The sequence below is a fragment of the Andrena cerasifolii genome, chromosome 14 (assembly GCF_050908995.1).
Source record: "Andrena cerasifolii isolate SP2316 chromosome 14, iyAndCera1_principal, whole genome shotgun sequence".
In the NCBI taxonomy this organism is placed as follows: Eukaryota; Metazoa; Arthropoda; class Insecta; order Hymenoptera; family Andrenidae; genus Andrena; species Andrena cerasifolii.
The window spans coordinates 10,211,873-10,231,306 of record NC_135131.1 but is presented as its reverse complement, the minus strand read 5'-3'; the positions used below and the strand labels follow the sequence as shown (position 1 = coordinate 10,231,306).

General features: G+C 50.2%; 5 protein-coding genes across 5 annotated transcripts; all 5 read left to right on the top strand.

Annotated features, from left to right (window-relative positions):
• The first annotated feature begins 1,170 nt into the window (after window positions 1-1,170).
• Window positions 1,171-2,632, top strand: LOC143376373 (uncharacterized). Its single transcript, XM_076826633.1, has 2 exons — window positions 1,171-1,482; window positions 1,561-2,632. Exons 1-2 carry the CDS (start codon window positions 1,404-1,406, stop codon window positions 1,983-1,985), a joined length of 504 nt encoding a protein of 167 aa, XP_076682748.1. The 5' UTR covers window positions 1,171-1,403; the 3' UTR covers window positions 1,986-2,632.
• Window positions 2,633-2,637: 5 nt separating this feature from the next.
• LOC143376379 (uncharacterized) lies at window positions 2,638-3,723 on the top strand. Its single transcript, XM_076826640.1, has 2 exons — window positions 2,638-2,795; window positions 2,891-3,723. The coding sequence occupies exons 1-2, from the start codon at window positions 2,642-2,644 to the stop codon at window positions 3,196-3,198; spliced, it is 462 nt and encodes a 153-aa protein (XP_076682755.1). The 5' UTR covers window positions 2,638-2,641; the 3' UTR covers window positions 3,199-3,723.
• A 2,225-nt stretch (window positions 3,724-5,948) lies between these two features.
• Window positions 5,949-11,964, top strand: LOC143376391 (longitudinals lacking protein-like). The gene has a single exon (XM_076826656.1). It carries the CDS (start codon window positions 6,260-6,262, stop codon window positions 6,560-6,562), a length of 303 nt encoding a protein of 100 aa, XP_076682771.1. The 5' UTR covers window positions 5,949-6,259; the 3' UTR covers window positions 6,563-11,964.
• A 137-nt stretch (window positions 11,965-12,101) lies between these two features.
• LOC143376377 (uncharacterized) lies at window positions 12,102-16,696 on the top strand. Its single transcript, XM_076826638.1, has one exon. The coding sequence runs from the start codon at window positions 12,575-12,577 to the stop codon at window positions 13,058-13,060; it is 486 nt and encodes a 161-aa protein (XP_076682753.1). The 5' UTR covers window positions 12,102-12,574; the 3' UTR covers window positions 13,061-16,696.
• Window positions 16,697-16,707: 11 nt separating this feature from the next.
• Window positions 16,708-18,203, top strand: LOC143376385 (zinc finger protein 131-like). Its single transcript, XM_076826649.1, has one exon. It carries the CDS (start codon window positions 17,450-17,452, stop codon window positions 17,810-17,812), a length of 363 nt encoding a protein of 120 aa, XP_076682764.1. The 5' UTR covers window positions 16,708-17,449; the 3' UTR covers window positions 17,813-18,203.
• Window positions 18,204-19,434: the final 1,231 nt, after the last annotated feature.

Sequence of the window (19,434 nt, the reverse complement as noted above, 5' to 3'; positions counted from 1 at the left end):
ATATTCTTAACGTTCTTCCAACAGTTTCAGCAGCCGGCTCAGTTTCAGCGGCCGATCGATGGTACCCGACCAGATAACAGTTTGTTTGTCTCCTTTTAATTTGTCAGCAGATCGTGCCGAGCATTCACGTCACGTTTCTAATCACTGTTACAGGCAAAAGACGCAGACAGATGATGTTTTGCGACCAGCTGCCGGGAGACGTCGTGTTCCGGTGCAAGCAGGAGCTTTTCTGTTTGAAGTGTATGAGGAGATACAGCGACTGGGGGAACTTGCGGATGCACATGAATTATTACTGTCAGATGGAACCGCTGTATCCTTGCCCCTATTGTACTCATAAAGGCAGGACAGCCTCCAAGCTGAAGTATCACATTGCGCGCGAGCACGCAGCCGTCGCGACGTTCGAGGAGATCCGTTTCCTCCCTCGACGCCCTAAAAAGCGCCCGAGTATCCGTTGCCCGCCGGACTTTGACGACCTGTAAATCTCGATCGTCGATCCTCGTCAATACTATTCCAGACCACGCTGCCGCGACTCGACCAAATTCTTTTGTATTTTTTTTTCAGTAAGCTGTAGTTATTATTGGCATACTATGATTTGTAATAAACGTATCATTCATAAACGTTATCGCATTTCGCCGTGGCCACCGATACTCTGCACACTTCCATCCCAATGCTTCGCATCGCGCAATAAAGATGGAACCGTGAATCCCGGATCATTCGTCATCGACTCCGCAGAACGCCGGTGACGCGGTTCCTCATGCTTCATCCATCGTCACTCGTCAATCATACCTCGTTGCGATCGGACATCGTTAAGCCGCTGGCATTCACTTTGAACGCAACCGTTCCGTTGCATCGACTGGTCACGAAGCCAGCTGAACAGTACAGCCTTCTAACGTGCACGCTTTTGATTTTTAGGGGGCACGTCGAGTCAGCCGCGGGACGAGTCGCTCGATCAGGCTGGCAAGCCAATGTTTGTCTGCCCGAGATGTGGAAAAGGTTACACCTGGAAGGCGAGTCTCCACCGCCACCTGAGCACCGGCTGCGGCCTGCCACCCATGTTCTGCTGCAAGCTCTGCGACTACAGGACCAGCAGAAAGGACATTCTGTTCAGGCACACGAGACACGTGCACTCGCGTGCCCCGGCTCAGCAAATCCTTCAGCAACTCATCTGAACAATAAGAACGTGCCTCGCGAGGTTGTAGCGTCGAAATACATTTCGACCAACGCTGCTAGACATACCTGTACCATATCCCTGCGCGCTTACAACGGCGTGGCCGTCTTTTGTACAGACAGTTGCAACATTCCAGGACATCGGTCGCGCGCGAATCCAATTCGTGCCGCATCGAATCAACGCGCAAAGCAAACACGGGGAAAAGTTCCCCACCCATTGTTCTCCACTGTTCTTGATGAGTAAAACACACGTTACTCGATCCCAAATAGTCGTTCGGTACAATGCCAGCGCGATTAAGCACCCGCGAAGCACGCGTAGGTTGAAGCAGAACAGGCGGCATCGTCGATCCTCCGCGAACACCTCTTCATCGCTGTCCTTTCGCTCTGTTTCAGGCGCCTGGAACGTTCCGGGCTACGCGGACGGCTACAGTCCCGTGGACGGCCTGCCGCTTCACCCGGACCTCGAGAAGTTCAAGATCTCCGAGGCGGCCCAGTCCATGTCCGCCTACCAGATCATCCACAAGCGCCACATGTGCGGCTTCTGCAAGAAGGTCTTCCCGCTGAAGAACCTGCTGAGGAGGCACGTGCAGTTCGGCTGCAAGATGAACCCGAGGAACGCCCAGTTCGCCTGCTCCCTCTGCCCGTACAAGAGCACCTACAAGGCGAACATGGAGAGGCACGTGAGGAACGTCCACGAGACCGGGGTGCTCAAGTTCCGCTGCGATCTCTGCAACTTCCGCAGCAACTACTCCTTCTGCGTGCGCAGGCACATGAAGACGTTCCATCGCGCGCCGGACACGAGCGTGCCGAAAGAGTAGGCCGATTCTTAACGGAACTCTGCCTCGAGGCATGGGAGTGCCGGGGATCGTAGCTTGACGAACCGTCGCGACGGCTCCCGCGCGAAGGGCCGGTGTATATCTCTTCCTGTAAACCCTTCTCGAGAAGTTTAGTGCATAGGTCGGGAGGGAAGCAAGCGACCGAGGTCGCACGAGTGCCGTAGAATTATTCGTGAGATCGTTAGGGAATATTCGGTGAAAGGGCCATTGCGTGCACATGTATATATATATATATATCTTCCGCGGGACTGTTCGCGACCCTATGCCGAACTCAGTATGCCGTTTACCCCTTCCGAAGGTATTATTTTTGCTAGGCTATTGCTTAGATCTGTGCGTCGTTGGTACCGTAATCGACACGTCGGGACATTCCACGATCCTTTCCCAGTTAACGTTCAGTGACCCCCGACGGGGGCGAAGAAGAGGAGTGAGAGGGTAGATTAAGCCGTCGAACTGTAAACGCTACTAGTAGCGTGCACGATTTCTATGTATTTTATAACAGCAGCCGTATATTCAATCGTAGCAGGCGATATATACCGTAGACACCATTTACCGAACTGAATTAAGACGCTCAGGTTGTTTGTAAGTTGTTCAGGAACGTAATAAACCATTCGATACGTTTGTCTAGCGTACCAGCAAGCATGTGTTTCCTTGAACTGTTCGGAGTCGGCGCTTCTAGATTCCCTTGGCGAAGCGCCAAGGTCCTATCAGTACCGCTTGGGCCTCGGCGAAACAGGGAGTCCCCGAAATGTCATCAATCGCGGCAAAATAATGACCCGATGATTGTGTATAGATGTATGTTGTTCGATGAGAGAGGAGGGTGGAGTCTCGCTGTGATTGCTCGTCGATCCCTGGGCACCCGATTAATCAGTGTGGTGTTGTTGTTTCAGCGTTGTTATGGCCTTACAAGAGTACCTACGCGTACGGGCAGGTGAGCGGTATCGTGCCGAGGGGCGAGCAGCAGCAGGAACAGCAGCAGCTTCGCCTGCGGAGCATGTCGGACGCGAAGGAACGAAAGTTCGTTTGCATCGACTGCGGCAAGGCGTACGCGGTCCACAGGTCGCTGTGGCGTCACCGCAAGTTCGAGTGCGTGAACGCGAAGCCGAAGTTCGCGTGCGAGGTTTGCCCTTACACGAGCCCTCATAAATGGTGCATAGACAACCACAAGAAGAGGCACCACAGTGACGCTTACAATTGATGCTTTCCGTTCGTTAGAACTGTTCCCCCGAAGACTGACGCGCGCGCATAGCGGGCTTCCGGCGAGAGGAGGCACCTCTCGCCCGAGTATTAGGAAAAGTATATTGTCGTTAGTCGGCAAACAAACGCGCCCGCCTTTCGAACCATTCGAAACGGCCACGGTGTTCTAATTGCGTATGGTGCAGTCTGAGTATTGTTTCCGGAACTTATTTATAAGCTAGCGTTGAGACCACGTTTCAAGCTGCCCCCTGAGAAACCTGTGATAAACCAGCCAATTAACTTCTCTGTATTACAGAACTTTGTGCGAAGTTTTCCTTTTATAAATAGGGACCTTTGTTACTGGCTTTCGCAACGGCCTTGCCCACCCTTACACTTACGCCAGGGAACGGGACGTTTCATTCGGAGCTCTGGTGGCTTCTGTTTAAAACTATTAACGCTACTGCATGCTGTATATCGATTCTATCACGCGGACTGATATTTACGAATGTATAATGTTCCAGTCGAAATAAAGAGTATTTACAGCGATCGTACAACCTGTCCCATGAAAGCACACGATTCCGTTCAGAAAAACGAATGAAAGTGACACTGACATTTCTGCAAAAGCTCTTTTAAGCAGCGAAGAAGTATCCACCGAGGAGGAAGCAAGACTCGAGGAGCAAAGAAAACGAGGAACGTAATTCATATCCTTGAAAGACTTCGTTACACGTCATCGCCCTTTAACGCACCGTTCCAAACCTACGTGTAATTCACTTCACATAAGCTCGATTCAAAACGATTCACCTTTCTTTTTAATAAAGGAGTTCCACAGGATTGCATTCTAAACTCACGACCCCGGACTGTCCTTCCACCCCCCTGAGTCCACAGAAGCTTTCCATCGAGTCCCCCAGCTTCCACTCCCCGAGTGTGAATCTGTCGATCCAGAAAAAGCTTTTTCTCTGTCTAATCGAGGCCACGGGAACGCCGATGCCTCGAAGCTTTCGTAGGACCTTAGCGGTTCCGTTAACCGAAGAAGCCTCCTTCCTCTTCTTCTTCTCTCTCTCTCTCCTCTCCCGATCTCTTCCCGGCCGTGCCTATCTCTAACTTAGTCCCTCTGTTTTCAGCCTACCGGAAGATGTACATGGGCGACCAGGTGCTCGGCTACACCTGCACAATGTGCAGCAAGTTCTACAAGATGTGGAGCAACTATCTGAAGCACAAGTGCGAACCGCCGCAGTTCAAGTGCCCCCTGTGCCCGTTCGCCGCGTTCAAGGCCTTCATACTGCACGCCCACCAGGCCGAGCAGCACTTCAAGGTCACCTCGTCCAACACGTGAACACCCGTGGCCGACCCCGTGGACGGTTTATCCTTTCCTCCTCGAATAAACGCGCCATCGAGTTGCCTTAATCAGCACCGGAGAGCTCCTTCGTGCCTATCTCTAGCTGATAGTTCCTGGCGTTCCTCTGCGTAGCGGCGGGAACGATCTCTCGAAAGGACGACAGGAAACGCGGTATCTAGCTGCCACAAGGTGGAGCGGCTGCGAGCAGAGATGGGCAAGAAATTATTTTAAATAAAAATTTGTGTACGAAATTTTTATTTAAAATAACTTTTTGCCCGTCTCTGGCTGCAAGTGTACACCCGGGCGTCTCTGTTGGCTTCGAACTTGACAGGAGATGATGAGAACGGAAGGCGCCCTTTATGGAGGTTTAACAGAGGGATGTGGTATGGTGATCGACGGACCATTTACCCGGTGGTCTTTATCATACTTTCTTCTGTAAATAAATTAAAGGGTCACCTTCTGCTCCTGCCACCTCTTGGTAAATTCAGCCAGCAGAGGTACTCGCTTTTACATTTTCAGTTTCCCTGGCCTGTATAATGGCGATCTTCGTGATTCACTTATTGCATCGGCTTGGTAATTCAAGTAGGATTTACAAGTTAATTTAACTGCTGGATTATAATCTGTACGTGGCAAGAGCAACGGCTTTACCGATGTCAGGCGAAAGTGATGCGAGGAGTGAATTACGAACACGCCAGCGATTGTTAAATTAGAGGATGTCTCGACGAACGGATTGCGTGGTCGTCAGAACGATAGAGGAGAATGGTTTTCCATAGATGTGGTTTGCTAGCAGGAAGTGAATTTCCTTTCCGTTTAGCGAACTTCTGTTAGCTCTCCAGTTTGCGCCGCTGGATCCCGTAGAACGCAAACTTTCTCGACTGATCGATTAGATATACGCATTATACAGATCGTCGGATCTTTTATACGCCACAGGACTGCTCGCCGTTCCGATTCGCTCGCTCGGAATACAAATCGAAGAGCAGAGAATCGCGCTCGCGCAAGGAGTCCTTTAGAACGCCTGTAACTCCGTGACGAATCGATCCCATCGATCGCGCGTATTGTAAGGAAAGACTCGGGCGACGGACGAGGACGCGCGCGCGAACTTAATACGTAACCCTTAGTACTCTTAAATGCATGTATTTTCTTAATACCAAAAGGAAAGAAATAAAGAATCGGTGCAAGGATATTGCAAACGAAACGAACGGGGGCTGTCATTTCTGAGCAAGGGAGATCGAGGAGATCTACTCTCGCAGTGACCTTCTACGATTCATTCTTTAGCTGTGACGCGCTGCGAGTGAAACGTGGATTACTGTGCGCTTCCTCTGCGGTAACGAGCAAAGAGGAGAGAAAAACAATCAAGGTGTCTCTGAAAAAGATAGTGCCTTTGATACGCGTGGGCAGTTTGGACCGTGAAATCGAGCGAAGGAGGCCCAAAGTTTCCTCAGTCTTGGCACACTATCCTTCCCACTTAATTTCACAGAACGAACCATCCACGTGTACACCCTAAGCGGACCGTCGATTCCAAATAGACCTCGTACATGCAACGTTCACCAATCACACACCCTTGTTATACCAGTCAACGAACGTTCCACACAATGTGCAACGATCTTACTCGGTCTCCACGTTTTCCCAGCACGGAACGATTATCCTGGAACGCAGGAGTGCGGTCCGCAACGTCTGGCAGGAAAGTGGGTCGCGGTTTTCTCTGGAACCCCCGAATAACGAGTGATTAATTTTCCGTGTTTCAGCCATGGTGTACGCCTGTGGTCCTTGCGGCAAGAGCTTCAAGTGGAGGAAGAGCTTGCTGCGCCACGAGCGAGAGGAATGCGGGAAAAAGCCGTACCGTTGCCCGCACTGTCAGCGCGTGATGAACCTGAAGGACAGTCTGATTCGCCACTTGCGTCTGAAGCACGGCCAGGACTGCCGCGTGAGGCGGCGGATCGTGCAGCGACCGATCTCCCACAGGGCAGAGAGTCGATTCGCTGCGTCCATGGATGGTGAAATCAAACGCCTGCCAAAGAAACGCGCGAGAAAGTCATCCTTGAGGCACTAGCTGGACGAAACCCCTGCTATTTCCCGACGAATCCTTTCGGTCGGGGGTTGTTTAACCTCCCGCGACAATACCAGATCCTCTGTACATAGTATTTTATCCAGAGCACGCCGACTAGTGCTCGAACCAAGGCGCAGCAGGGATCGAATTTATACTCGAATCTTGTACACTTTGAAATAAAGAGAGATACGACGAATGATTCTTCGCTGGACCCCATTTCAACGACCTTTTGCTTGTGTCGGCTGTAAATGTCCCTTCGCGAAGAGATTGGGGAGCGCGGCGACGCGAGGATTTGGAGACTTGTCTGTGTATGCTGTTTCAGGGGAGCCTTCGTGGACACGGGGGCGCTCGAACTCGATTCGAGGGGACGACCGAGAGCGATGAGGGCGAATTGTATGCTTTGCTTTTGTGGGGGCGAAAGCTTGCTCGTGAATCGTTGAAAGTTGGAGGGACCGACGCACTCAAACGCACCTTTCTTCCTTCTTTTCAGGTTTCCACGTGTGCTGCGAGTGCAAGAAAACGTACAGGTCCAGAATGGCCCTGAACCGTCACGTGAGGGAGGAGTGTGGCAGGGTTTTGTACACGTGCCCGTTCTGCCACAGTATCATGCCCATGAAGTTCAACCTGCTCAACCACCTGAAGAAGGAACACGGTTGCGCGGCCAAGATTTAAGCTCCAGCGAGGAGAACCTCGCCCCGAGGGTCTTTCATTCGGCCGGAATTCGAGTGCAATGTACAAAAACAATTATCGTGTTTATGCTCCGTGACGTTTTCGATCTTCGGACATCCTGATTTTACGGACTTAGCCTTCGCGCATCCCCCGGGGAAGGAAGAACTGGCGCTCGGTGTATGGTTTACCAATCTGCTGCCTTTGTTCCGCGGGTCTTTTTCGGTGTGGCCCAGAACTGATGCGACAGATGTTATTCGCGTTAACGACCACCGAACAGCAGAATCTGGCGGAAGAGCCGAGTTTATTTTTACATGTACGGTTGAAGACGTTCGCTGTGAGAAGACAGAGATGTCCTTCGGCATGTTTCGAGTGAAATAACGTTCCACTGTTGCTTAAATCTACCTAACGAGAGAGAAGTAATATAGAAGAAGACGTTCGATGGGGCTGTATGTTGCTACGATAACGATGAAAGTGCATCGCCAACTGTGTAAATCGCAGGCACGTTTTCTTAAAACGTGGCAAGCTGAATAAAGTGGCGTCGATGGGACGTTGCAATTGTCCTCGTTTCTCTTTTAATCCGAATCAAGTCCGACTCGCTGTGGTAGAGTGGAATTAATACCGAAGTACTAATGAGTGCATGGAACCCCCGAGTTGAATTAATCGCAACTGTTCATCCCCCGCTTTTCTGTACGTACGCTGTTACTTTCTGTCACCGTCCCTCGACCTCTGTATCTCGCCTGGTGAACGATGTCGCGAGGGCAGGAGTCGCAAAGGAGGCGACGAAGGGTGCGCCTGGGCGAATATGTGTTACACGGTGCTTTTAATGCGTGCCCCTTTCTGCTGCATCGTAGACCGAGTTGTGGTGCCAAATTCAATTAGCAGCTCAGTGACTCCCTGTATAATCTGTTCACTGGGTCACGACCAGAGAAACAGCCTTTCTGTGCGATGAAAGCACAGTATCTGCGCGGAGAAACGAGAAGAAACATAACGGGGGTAGCTTAATGGCGCGAAGGGTGTAGCGTGGCCATGAGCAGCGAATTGCATTTGAATCGACGATAATGAACACGGATTTCCGTTGCTCCACTGATCCTTGATATTTCGCTTCCCCACTAGCTCGATCGTCTCGTTATATACTGATTCAGGCAATACTGTTTCTGCAGCCACGCGTCCAATGTTATTCGGTAATTGAAAACGAAGCTTCTCCACCAAGTAGCTTAGACTAATCTACCTGGTAATCCCGTGAAAAACGAGGGCGTTTCGTGGGAGGAACCATGGATAACAGGTATCAGCGATCAGGGTGGCAAACGAACGACCGGGTCCCACGGCTTTCCTTTCTGACTAACGTACCGCTGTAATTTCTTTTTGCAGGTTGCCTAGTTAGAGGCCAGTGGCATGCGTGCAAGGCCTGCGGGAACGTGTACATGTATTACAGCTCGTTAACCAGGCACATAAGGGAGGAGTGCGGCCAGGCGCCCAAGTATCAGTGCCCCTATTGTCCGAGGAGGACCAAGTTACGGTGTAACTTGTTGAAGCACATGCGCAAAAAGCACGGCTGAGACTGCGCAGGTTCCTCCGGGGGTCTAAGATTAAAGTGGACCACCTTGATTGAACGAATCCAAAGAATCGATGGGCTTGGGAAATAAAAAAGAAACGTTCACTAGGAAACGCATGTGGACTTCTCACGAGGAAAGACTATGATTGGTGCTGGATATTAGCGGTTTTCCTGGATGTATTTGGATGCTCAACTACTTGATCCACTCGTAGCCTTCCCTTATTAAGAAGTCATGTTGTACATTATCGCGAAGGGTTCATGGCCGAACACCAATCTCGCGTCCTTCTGTATTCTTCTGTAACATAGTGTACATTTCTGTCGAAAGCATGGCGGTATCCTTAGGTGTTTGTAAATAAATCTCTATGAAGCTATCGATCTGTTGTGAGCAGGGCTCGCTGATATGGTAGTCTTAGGAGGGGAGTCGTAGAAAATTCGATATTCCTTGCAGCTGTTTCCAAGAAAGAAGTGTCACCTGTCTGTCCGTTCTATGTAGCTGCCAGAGTGCTCGAAAAGTTCGAGTAACTCGATGTCCCAGTCGATGGAGACTCGATTTGGTGCGCTGAGCCGGGTAGCCGATCGTTTGAATAGTAATTTGTGGAGCCACTCCAAGGTTTTGAGTAATTGGGCTCGGTTTTTCCACCGAGCGAACCTCGACACGCTTTCGAGAGTCGCTGCTACTCGTCACTTTCGGGTAACCGCGTTAAAGAACGCGTGTCGATGGCGAGCCGTCGATTTGAAGCAGAGAAGCAACGAGTCGTTTGGAATGGAACCGGTGGTTCTCAGTGATAAGCAACTCTGACGTAACGCAGGCTTACGGCCTCTGAATCTGCAACACTTCAATGGACGCGGCGAACACCCTTACCTGTTTCTGTTTCAAAACGACGTCGCAACCTCCCGAAACGCCACACTGTCTCCACGATCCACCCTTTACTCGGAAAAAAAAAAACAAAAAGAAATACACACAGATAACAGTAGCCGGGCGAACAGTCCAGTTTTAGCGATAAGGTAAAGATCGAGAGACACAACACCGCCTGCCGAGAGGAAAGCGCCCTCCCCTAAGTATCCCTCCAAGTAGATGAGAAATGATTGACGAGAGAAACGCGTTTCTTTTTCAGAGTGGAACACCTGTTTGGCCTGTTCGAAGTCGTACAAATGGCGGAAGTCGTTGCACCGGCACGTGAGGGACAGCCCGGAATGTTGGCCCGTTCTCCTGACTTCCGGGAACGGCGAGTTCATCAGACAGATTCACTACAAAATGCTCTACAACGTTAACAATTAACAGAGAGCCCGAGTGTCGGCGCGCGCACTTTGTTGTTGGATACCTTTGTTTCGGATATCTTTTTATAGAAATAAATGTTATTATATTCTGACACCGGAGACTACTATGTATTGCAACGTAAATGGCGATGATTGGCATCCCTGCCACGGGAAGGAGCCATCTGGACGCTATTTCTAGTCACAAAGCAACCCACTCGACGCGTTTCGTCTCGAAACCTCCCTTTCAGGCTTTCTCGGATTATCGCCCATTCTATCCATCATTCTACGCATCTCAAACACTTCTTCCCGCCCATCCTCATCAAGCACATAGTCCCCTTTAATCCACGCTGGCACCAGCGAGCCTAACACTCTTTCCAGAACGTAGACACGATAAACTGGCTCGGCCGTCGCGGTACTGTGTTTTCCAAAGATCTCTCCCGAGTGAGAGCCGTCCCGAGTTCCAATCTTTTTTGGCCACCACCCCACCGTTAAATTGATAGTTGAGTCGAATCGTTCCTGCTCCTTGAATGTCGCTTTCCGCAGCACTTCCTTCGCAGTCGTGCCCGTCTTTCGCTGACCCTACAATTTTTCGCAGATTTCCGGCTGCACTGTTTGGCCAGGACGTCGGGCAAGCCGCGGAGGATGTATCCTTGCGGCAAATGCCAGAAGATCTACTCAAACGCGTCCTCCCTCTATCGGCACTTGAAGCTCGAGTGCGGCATGCTGCCGCAGTTCCACTGCCCCTACTGCCGCTTCAGCTCCAAGAGGAAGTTCAACCTGGACTCCCACGTCACCCACAAGCATCGCAAGCTACTCAATTGTTACATAAATAAATAGACTGGAGAGAGCGGCGTTGGTGCTGTGGTGTGTACATACGCGTGCAACGACCGAGCGTGGTCGAAGAGAAGGGAAGAATAGGGTATATAAGTTTGCCCGCGACAGTTTGAGGTAACGCATAGTGTAGGAATCCGGTGAAGTAATATTCCTACGTTTCGGGAGCCTCGGAAAAAGAGAGCCACGGCGCCGGGAATCGAACCCGGGCCGTCCGCGTGGCGCCACGGCTACCTCCGGCTCTCCGTGGCCCCTTAGTCCGGGCGCGCCCTTATGATTGGGGTTCCCGATCCCCGAACTAGGATATAGAAAAGCAGCTGCGAACACGTTTGTAATCAGGATTGCGAATAAACGGTACTCGTGCCTCTCTTCCTCGCTCGGACCGTTCCTTATAATTCTGGAGTAACAAGAATAAACTGATGATGCGATTACGCGCGTGTTTCTTGTAGCGATTACTAACCATCCGTTTATCCTGTAGGGAACTAGCGGGATTTACGAGAGGATTCTCGTGAATCAGGAATGTTGACGTAAGCTAGGTGTACATTTAAGAAACTCCCGCACTGATTTAGCTCGATCAGAGACCATTGTACAGTGGAATCGAGGCTGAATCAGTGATTCACCGTTGCAGTGGCTGTTCTCACGACGATTCCTCGGCATTCAGCTCAGGATTAAACTGGATCGTGCGTGTTTTTGTTTCAGGGTATCGGGGCATCGGCTCTGTCAAGAAACCGTTCCCCTGTAAGCGTTGCGATCGTAGTTACAAGAACAAAAGCTCCCTGAACCGTCACGTGCACTACGAGTGCGGCAAGGACAAGCAATTCGTTTGCCCCATGTGTCAGAAGAAGTTCCTTCAAAAGAGTAGCATGAACAACCACATGATCGCCATTCACAGAATATGAGCCACGGGCGATCGAAAAATGCTCCCCCGCGTCGAGTCGCCGCGCGAACCTTCATCCCCGTGCCCGAGCACCTCGGGACTGTGACTGCCCCGCGTTCCAAACGAAAGACAACGGATTTCTCTGCCGATCAGGCTCGTTACCCCCCACTCTGAACTGTATATTGTATATTACCATAAACTCGTCGGAATTCCATGAAACACTTGTACATTGATTTATTTCTCTGACTGCCCACGAAGCGACAATCACCCTACACGATTATCATCCGAAGCATCCTGTTTGGTTACTTTGTTTGGAGGGGTTGGAAATTGGCATCTCTTCATTTAAGACGGAGGCTCGGAGCAGGTGGAGAGACGAACGATCACCCGCTAATTCTGGGATCGAGCGAGGAAGCAACCCTTTCGCCCTTTCGGACCCGCGGCTTAACCAGAATCATCGTATACGATTTCACCGTTCACTTGCCTGCGTCTGTCCACCTTCTCCGGCCTCGGAAACCTCACGCCTCTTCACGTACACACGGCAAAATTTTACCCTGGGCGCACCTATCTCTCGGGGCTATTGGCTGATACGTTATGTGTTGGGTTGGTTACGGGTTTAATATCTCACTGATCTATCTCGCCAGTCGCATAACACCCATTATCCGTGCATCGTTCGAGACACAACCAACAACCCCCCCCCACCCCCCTCTCACCGTCCTTCATCCCCCATTCCCCACCCCTCGAACTTCCGTTTCGTTTAACTTCTCATTTAATTAGAATAACGTCTCACCTCGATCTCGCGTCTCGCTTGGCGCCGGGACCTGTTGCAGGAATGGTCGCGTTGCTGTCGTTGCTGCGGTCCGATTACAAACAGCAGCAGACGTGCAAGAAAGCCCGCTCGTCCACGTCCGCAACGATGACGAGGAGCAACGTGGTGCTGGCCAGCAGGCGGGTGAGCAACGCGGGTGACAGCAACAGCTACGACAGCGGGAACGACAACAACAACGCGCGCACCTCGTCGTCGTCCACGCGCGAGGTGGTGTTCCCGGACTCGTTCGAGGTGTTGCCGCAGCCCCGTGACCTCAGCGTCGTCTACATGGGCGTGCCCCACGAGCAGCAACGGAAGTTCAGGTGTCGTTTCTGCGGCAAGGGCTACCGGTGGAAGAGCACGATGCGTCGGCACGAGATGGTCGAGTGCGGCGGCAAGCCGCCAGCGTTTCAATGCCCCGAGTGCCCGTACAAGGCCAGGCAGCGAGGCAACCTGACCGTGCACTACAAACGGCACCACCAGAAGATCGGCTACGACGACGCCGCCTAATAACAGCTCCTCGATTGGCACGATCGTCCTGGAAATTCAACGCCCCGAAACAGGACGCACGGCCCTGCGTCTCGTCCCTCCCTTCCCGCGAAACGGTTCCTCGTTAACGCTTTGTACGTCGTTTTGGTTCAATCGAACACTGGGTCGAAGCTGGGCTTCGGCCAGCAAAGTGCTTTGTGTCCATTCTCTTGCAAACGTACGGTTTAGCTTCTTGACGGAGGAGGATCAGTGAATTCGTCGCTTGGGAAGTGACTTTCCATTTGGGGAAGACGGGCGAGCTGGAGTAAGTATTGCGTCGCGCTGGGGGAAAAGGGTGGATTTGGTTTCGATCGTTTCTGATACAGGGGATTATTATTTCTCGCGTGCCTTGGTGGCACCCATGACTTTGAGGGATCGAGGAGAAGGGCTTCCCGCTGGTGATATGGAATATAATTATTGCCAGAGGTATTTTAAATTACAAACCGATGGCCGAATGTTATGAAAATGCCTCTGTTTGGGAAGATCGACGTACAACGCGTTAATCGTGATATTGTATGAGTTTCCATCGTCGAGCATTTTATTCTGTTCGTTTTCCTTTTCTATTATTTCTTGGATTAGCGAGCTGAGCAATTACTGGGCCACAGATAGAGATTGTAATATAAATCACGAATAATCGTTGTAAATAACAGAGCGCTGCGCCGCCAGCGTTACATGCGCCCAAGTCTCGAAGCATTTCTTCATTTAGCTACTTGTCGAATAATTGTAAGAGATTTAGAAATATGGGAGTTCGTATTCACTTGCGAACTATAGGCGAGCTGCTAGATTAATTTCCCTTTTCTCGAATTATTACCTCAATGCATAAATTTATCGTGGTATTTCGGTTCTACTTGTACATAATTCTACTTCGTGTTATTTAAAGTTCCCCGAATTTCGGTTTCTCCATTCTGTTTCTCCTTTCGGGATGTACCTCGATAATTTGGTCGTTTATTTAAGTAACTGGAGCACGTGCTTCCGTTTCAGGCCATTTTACATCTCAATTTCTATGACGATCGTACCACGGAAGAAGCATTCCGAAATACATGTACGTGTATCGATTATACATATCATACGATCAGCGAAACATTCCATTGACGAACACACGCGAATGCACGGTGCATTCCCGGGTTTCCGTATTTTATCGACTTAAAAGCAGCGGCGCGAACAACGGAGGGGGAGGGCGATCGCTGCCGGATACTGTCGCGCGAAAGATATCGGGAGCAAAATCCACGATCGTGTTACCACTCTCGAAATTTTTTACTCGCAGAAAGTTGCATATTTTTTTAGTACTTTTATAGAGCGTAGGTACGTTTATCCTTAGATATTACGGTACGGCGATCTTGGGGCGTAAGAAATTTATATAGGGTAGAGATTGGACAGCCGAAGAGGTGGTAGGTTTACGAAATCGCTGATCATTCCGCGCGTAATTAAGGAGTGAGGGTTGAAAGTGCCTTGTCTTAATAGGAAACGAAACGTGTGAGTGGATCTGGGACGCGGATCGATCGTCGGTCGCGCCTCGCTGGTGATTTCTGCGGAACAATCCCCGGAGAATCGGTTACCTGAGAGCACCTGTAGACTTACGATAGACAATAATTGTTACACGATCACGCAATCGTTACGGCGGAGCCGCGCGCGAGCCCGATAAATCCCGGCGCACTTTGTCCATGGTTCGAGGGAACAGCAAGTATATGTCGTAGATAACGAGCTAGAGGGTTGTAATATCGTATCGCCTTTTCCTAACGACCGCTGCGTATCGTAATTTATGGTGTATGGTTTTCAATCATCGTACTCGCCCAGTATCAGCGAAATACTTAATAGCAATAAGTGTGCATCCCCTCCCCCCCCCGCCGATGGTTTTGTAACGTTCACGAACGAGCCCCGATTTTGGTACTGCGCAGGCTCGTCATGATTGAAAAGCCACACTCGACAATGGACGTTAGATGTTTTAAGGGACCACTGTACCTTCTAAGAGAATTTACCAGCCGCCGGAGAAAGTCTCCGTTTATTTTTATGCCCGTCGAAAAGGTCGCATCGTGAGTTTGCTCAAGCCGAGAGCAAATTGGTCGATCTCCAATCCCCCGGGAGCTTATAATTCCCCTCGAGGATCGACTGCGTTGCACAACAACATTCTAACTCGTTCGAACATTCCTCGATCGCCGCGGGACCGGCATCTTTTGCCGGCCCGCGCGGCGTCGATTTACCTTAGTCCGTTAAGGAGCAACGTTTTTTTTTTTCCATTTTTATACGACGAACATTTATACGCGCGCACAAAGAGAATGAGAGAGAAGCATGTGTAACGCGAAGAAAGAGAAGAGAAGACTTTCGTTCCCGGATTAGAGTCCAGTATTTTTGATATCAGTATTCGCGGATACTCGCGTCGTCCTGCCTGCGGACTAACGTAGGATATACTCGTTACAAACGTTTCCTTCTTCGTACCTTCCACGTCACCAATATTCGCGCGGCAAGCCCGAGGCTTGTAGCGATACGTATAGCGTCTTGAACGCGAAGGTCCATTCGGCCAAGCATAATGAATCCTGTATCGGCCACCGTTACCGGATCCTTATCGTTTAATATTTAAGAGAACGGGGTTATTCGTTTTCGTTCGTCTGTCGCCTCTCTCGTTTCATCCACGCCGACACAAACCAGCGTATTGCCTAGCGAGGAGAAAACGCAAACCATCCCCCTACCCGCCCCACCCTCCTACCACCGCCCTCGAATACTCGTTCCGGTATTTAAGCACTCTGAAATCTTTTTCTCTTTTTGGAAAGGTTTACCAAGCGAACTATGGAATATCTATCACGATTACTACCAGCAATTAATACTATTATTAACATTATTATTATTATTAATATTATTATTAATAAAAAGACAATCTTTGTTGCGGGTTATTTTCTAAACATGGTGAGTGTCATTCTACCCCACGTCCCCCTTTGCCCCTCCACGTTTACGAGTTGTGCTCGTCTGTCCTTACCCTAGACACCTGCGAGCGTCCCATTAACAACGCGCGAAACAGACTAAGGGCCAGATCCAAGAGAGAATGTCTAGATAACAGCGGATCTGTAGGTGGTCGAGATGAGAATCCCCCGTCTACAGTGCTCTTGCTAACCGTGTGATTTCTGTTTTCAGCGTGTTGGTACCAGCTACCGGTGAGTTTCGAGACTTACCCGTGCGACACGTGCGGCAGGCAGTATCGGAGGGTGATATCGTTGCAGCGGCACAAGAGGCTCGAGTGCGGCAAGGAGGCGCAGTTCGAGTGCGTCCTGTGCCACGCGAAATTCAAGCACAAGCACAGCCTGCTGAGGCACTACAACGTCCACGTGGCGGACGCGAAGAAACCGAGCCAGCTAGAGCGGGAGGAGAGGCCCGCCTGACACCCGGGACCGAGGACCTGGACGCGCGAGCAGAAGAGGAACTTTGGTGCTTGACACATCGCGCGCTTTTCTGCGCTCCTGCGCGGAGAACACCGGGGAACCCGACGCTCGGTCAGAATTCTCAGGACCATCGAATTTATTTCGAGTGATCGGGCATCGCTCGCAGATATTCCGCTGCCGGCGATGCGCGGGATGCTTTGCGTAATGAGGCGACAGTTGACGCATTCAGATACGGTTCGTGGGAATTCGTTTCCCAAGTGTGTCCTATCCGCGCGATATCTTGCGGATGAAAATGAAGTTTCTGCAGCGAAGAATGTATCGAGGGATATTTATTTATATCGCCCCTTGGAGAGTATTGTATAGCACAGCGCGATTTGTACAGATTAGCCATTGTTTCGTGTTCGCAATAAATTTCGAAGTAACGTGGACTCTGTGGCAACTGGTCCCGTTTCATTTACGAATTTGCGCAGTTAATTCCCCTCGCGACGAAGAAGAAATGGCAGGTTACTGGACGTAACTCGTATTTATTGCACGCCGAATCACTTACATGACATACTTCATTATCTTATACTGTGTACATATGTTTTGTATATATCTCATGCGAAAAATCTTACCCAAGGTACGCGTCTGTTTATTCAAACTGTCCATCCTTGGAAAACCCTTGCCTCGGTCGTGTGACGTTTCGAATTAGCGCACGATAGTAGGTGAACGCCATTTCCACTTTGCTCATAAAATACTTAACGCCTAACAACGAGAAGCTAACAAGGAGATAACGCATCAGCTAATCGCTGACACGAGCAGGTAATACACAGAGCCTCCAATGTCCCACGTGCGTTAAGGTATCCGCTTGGGAAGTCCATCAGCTTCCAGCTTGGTCTGTCCATATTCCAGGCGAGGACTCTCTCCGCGTCCTCCGTGAACAATTCAGTACGCAGCGGATGGAACATCCTCTTCATCGGCTCTTTTCGTTTCAGGTTACTGGCTACACCCGTACCCAGAAGTGATGGACGTCGTCAGCGTGCACCAAGCGGACGGGGTATCGGCGGAGACGAAGGATCAGAGCATATACGAGCCAGTTCGCACCGCGCGAGGTCAATCTACCTACAAGTGCCCCAACTGTAGCCGTTTCTACATGCGAGCGTCCTGCTTGAAGCGGCACTTGCGGGTGGAGTGCGGCCAGGCACCCAAGTATCAGTGCCAGATCTGCCAGGGCTGGTTCAAGTACAAGCACAACCTGGCGGCGCACATGAAGCTCCACTGCGAGGAGCCCAAGCACCATTGCAATCTGTGCGTGAAGAAATTCTACAGGAGGGACAAGCTGGTGGAGCACCAGAAGAAGCTGCACAAAATCTTCCCGGCCACGTGATCGACGCCGCGAGCTTGACTTCTCTAGTTCAAGTGGAATGCTATATTTTATTACTAACGCCTATTACTACTCCCGTTTACCGATATCGACCCGACTGGTGCTCGACTCTTTTGCAATCAGAGGACTGAAGCGCTTGCATCTGTAGACAATTTCCTTCACCCTTTGACTGACGATATTATGTCTTCCAGGAAACTGTGTTCCGTCGAGTATTGTTACATATCGCGCTTTCTTTGTACATTTATTAAGCGTCGGCTGAATCGGGCGCGAGAGATTGACGAGGCATCGCGGAGCCTAAGTAAAATAAACGGTTGTCACAGCAGACCGACGGCCAATTGTACTATATCTGTATGCAACAGTTTCGAAGTATTAAACGTAACGTTTCGTAGCAGAAGCTTGTGAACATTTTCGCCAGAAACGGCTGAGTCAATGCAGCCAGGGCTCTGAAATGGCAATGAAATGGTAAATCAGTGAATCTGGGTGTTTAAAAAAAAAAAAACCTAACCGAGATAACGTACCAAGTGCGTCCCTTCGTTAATTCCTCATTGTCCCATCAACGTTCCTACTTTCGGAGGACCTGTGACGAGTCATTCAACACTAATTGGTTATTCCTCTTTGTATCATTTCAGACCCGTTCCGCCTCTTAAAGCTACCCGGCGACTACGCGAGCACAGTACGAAGGAAATTCATTTGCGACAATTGTCCACGCGTGTACAACACGATACGAGCTCTTCGAAGCCATCAGCGAATCGAGTGCAGCCGAGAGCCCAGCTGCAGCTGCAATTATTGCAGCTACAGAACCCACAGGCGCGCGAACTTGAAGAGGCACATGCTCCGGCACGAAAGACGAGCTTAATAAAAAAGAATTCTGCTTTGTCAAACTCCATTCGCTTAATTTCGGAGAAAGACTATATGCGTTGGGAAAAAGCTTAATTTCTTCGGGCACGTTAGGTGTCGTGATTCTCGGTCAAATACCACTGTATACTTTGAATAAATAATAGAGCCTACATCGACATTATCCCTTCCCAACGAATCATCTATATGTTATCACCTCCATGATTACCAGATTACCCAATACTATTATTTTGTGCGTCCAAGGGAGTTTCTCGAATGGTGACACGGTAGTTTACTGTTTCGTAAATTGTCTCGTGTATTTGAGTGACCACAGATGAGGAATAATTAGTTTCTCCACCCGTGGATGTTCAAATTGGTGTAGGACATTTGTGGGACAGGAATGCTGGGACTGTAGTTCATCCTGTGGTGTGATCTTTCAGGTTATCCGCTGAGCTGCCCGGTCGCATCACGGAAAGTCAAACGGAAGACGGAGTGTCCCATGTGTCTGAAGTTTATCCACGGAAGTGGGTCCAAGAAACACAAGAAACGCTGCAGGAAGCAATTCCGTTGTGCCATTTGCAATCGTTCTGCTGATTGGGAGGGGGGTATCCACCGCCACCTTGTCGTTTGTCACCCGAAAGTGGACGACGCGGATTACCCGAGCTACATTCTGAAGAGAGAGCCTGGGCAGCCTTGGGAAACCTCTAAAACGCTATTCGAATTGGAATACTTGACATGTACTTAAGGATGCCGTTTGAAGGACGCAGAAGACTGCGATAAAAGAGCATTTA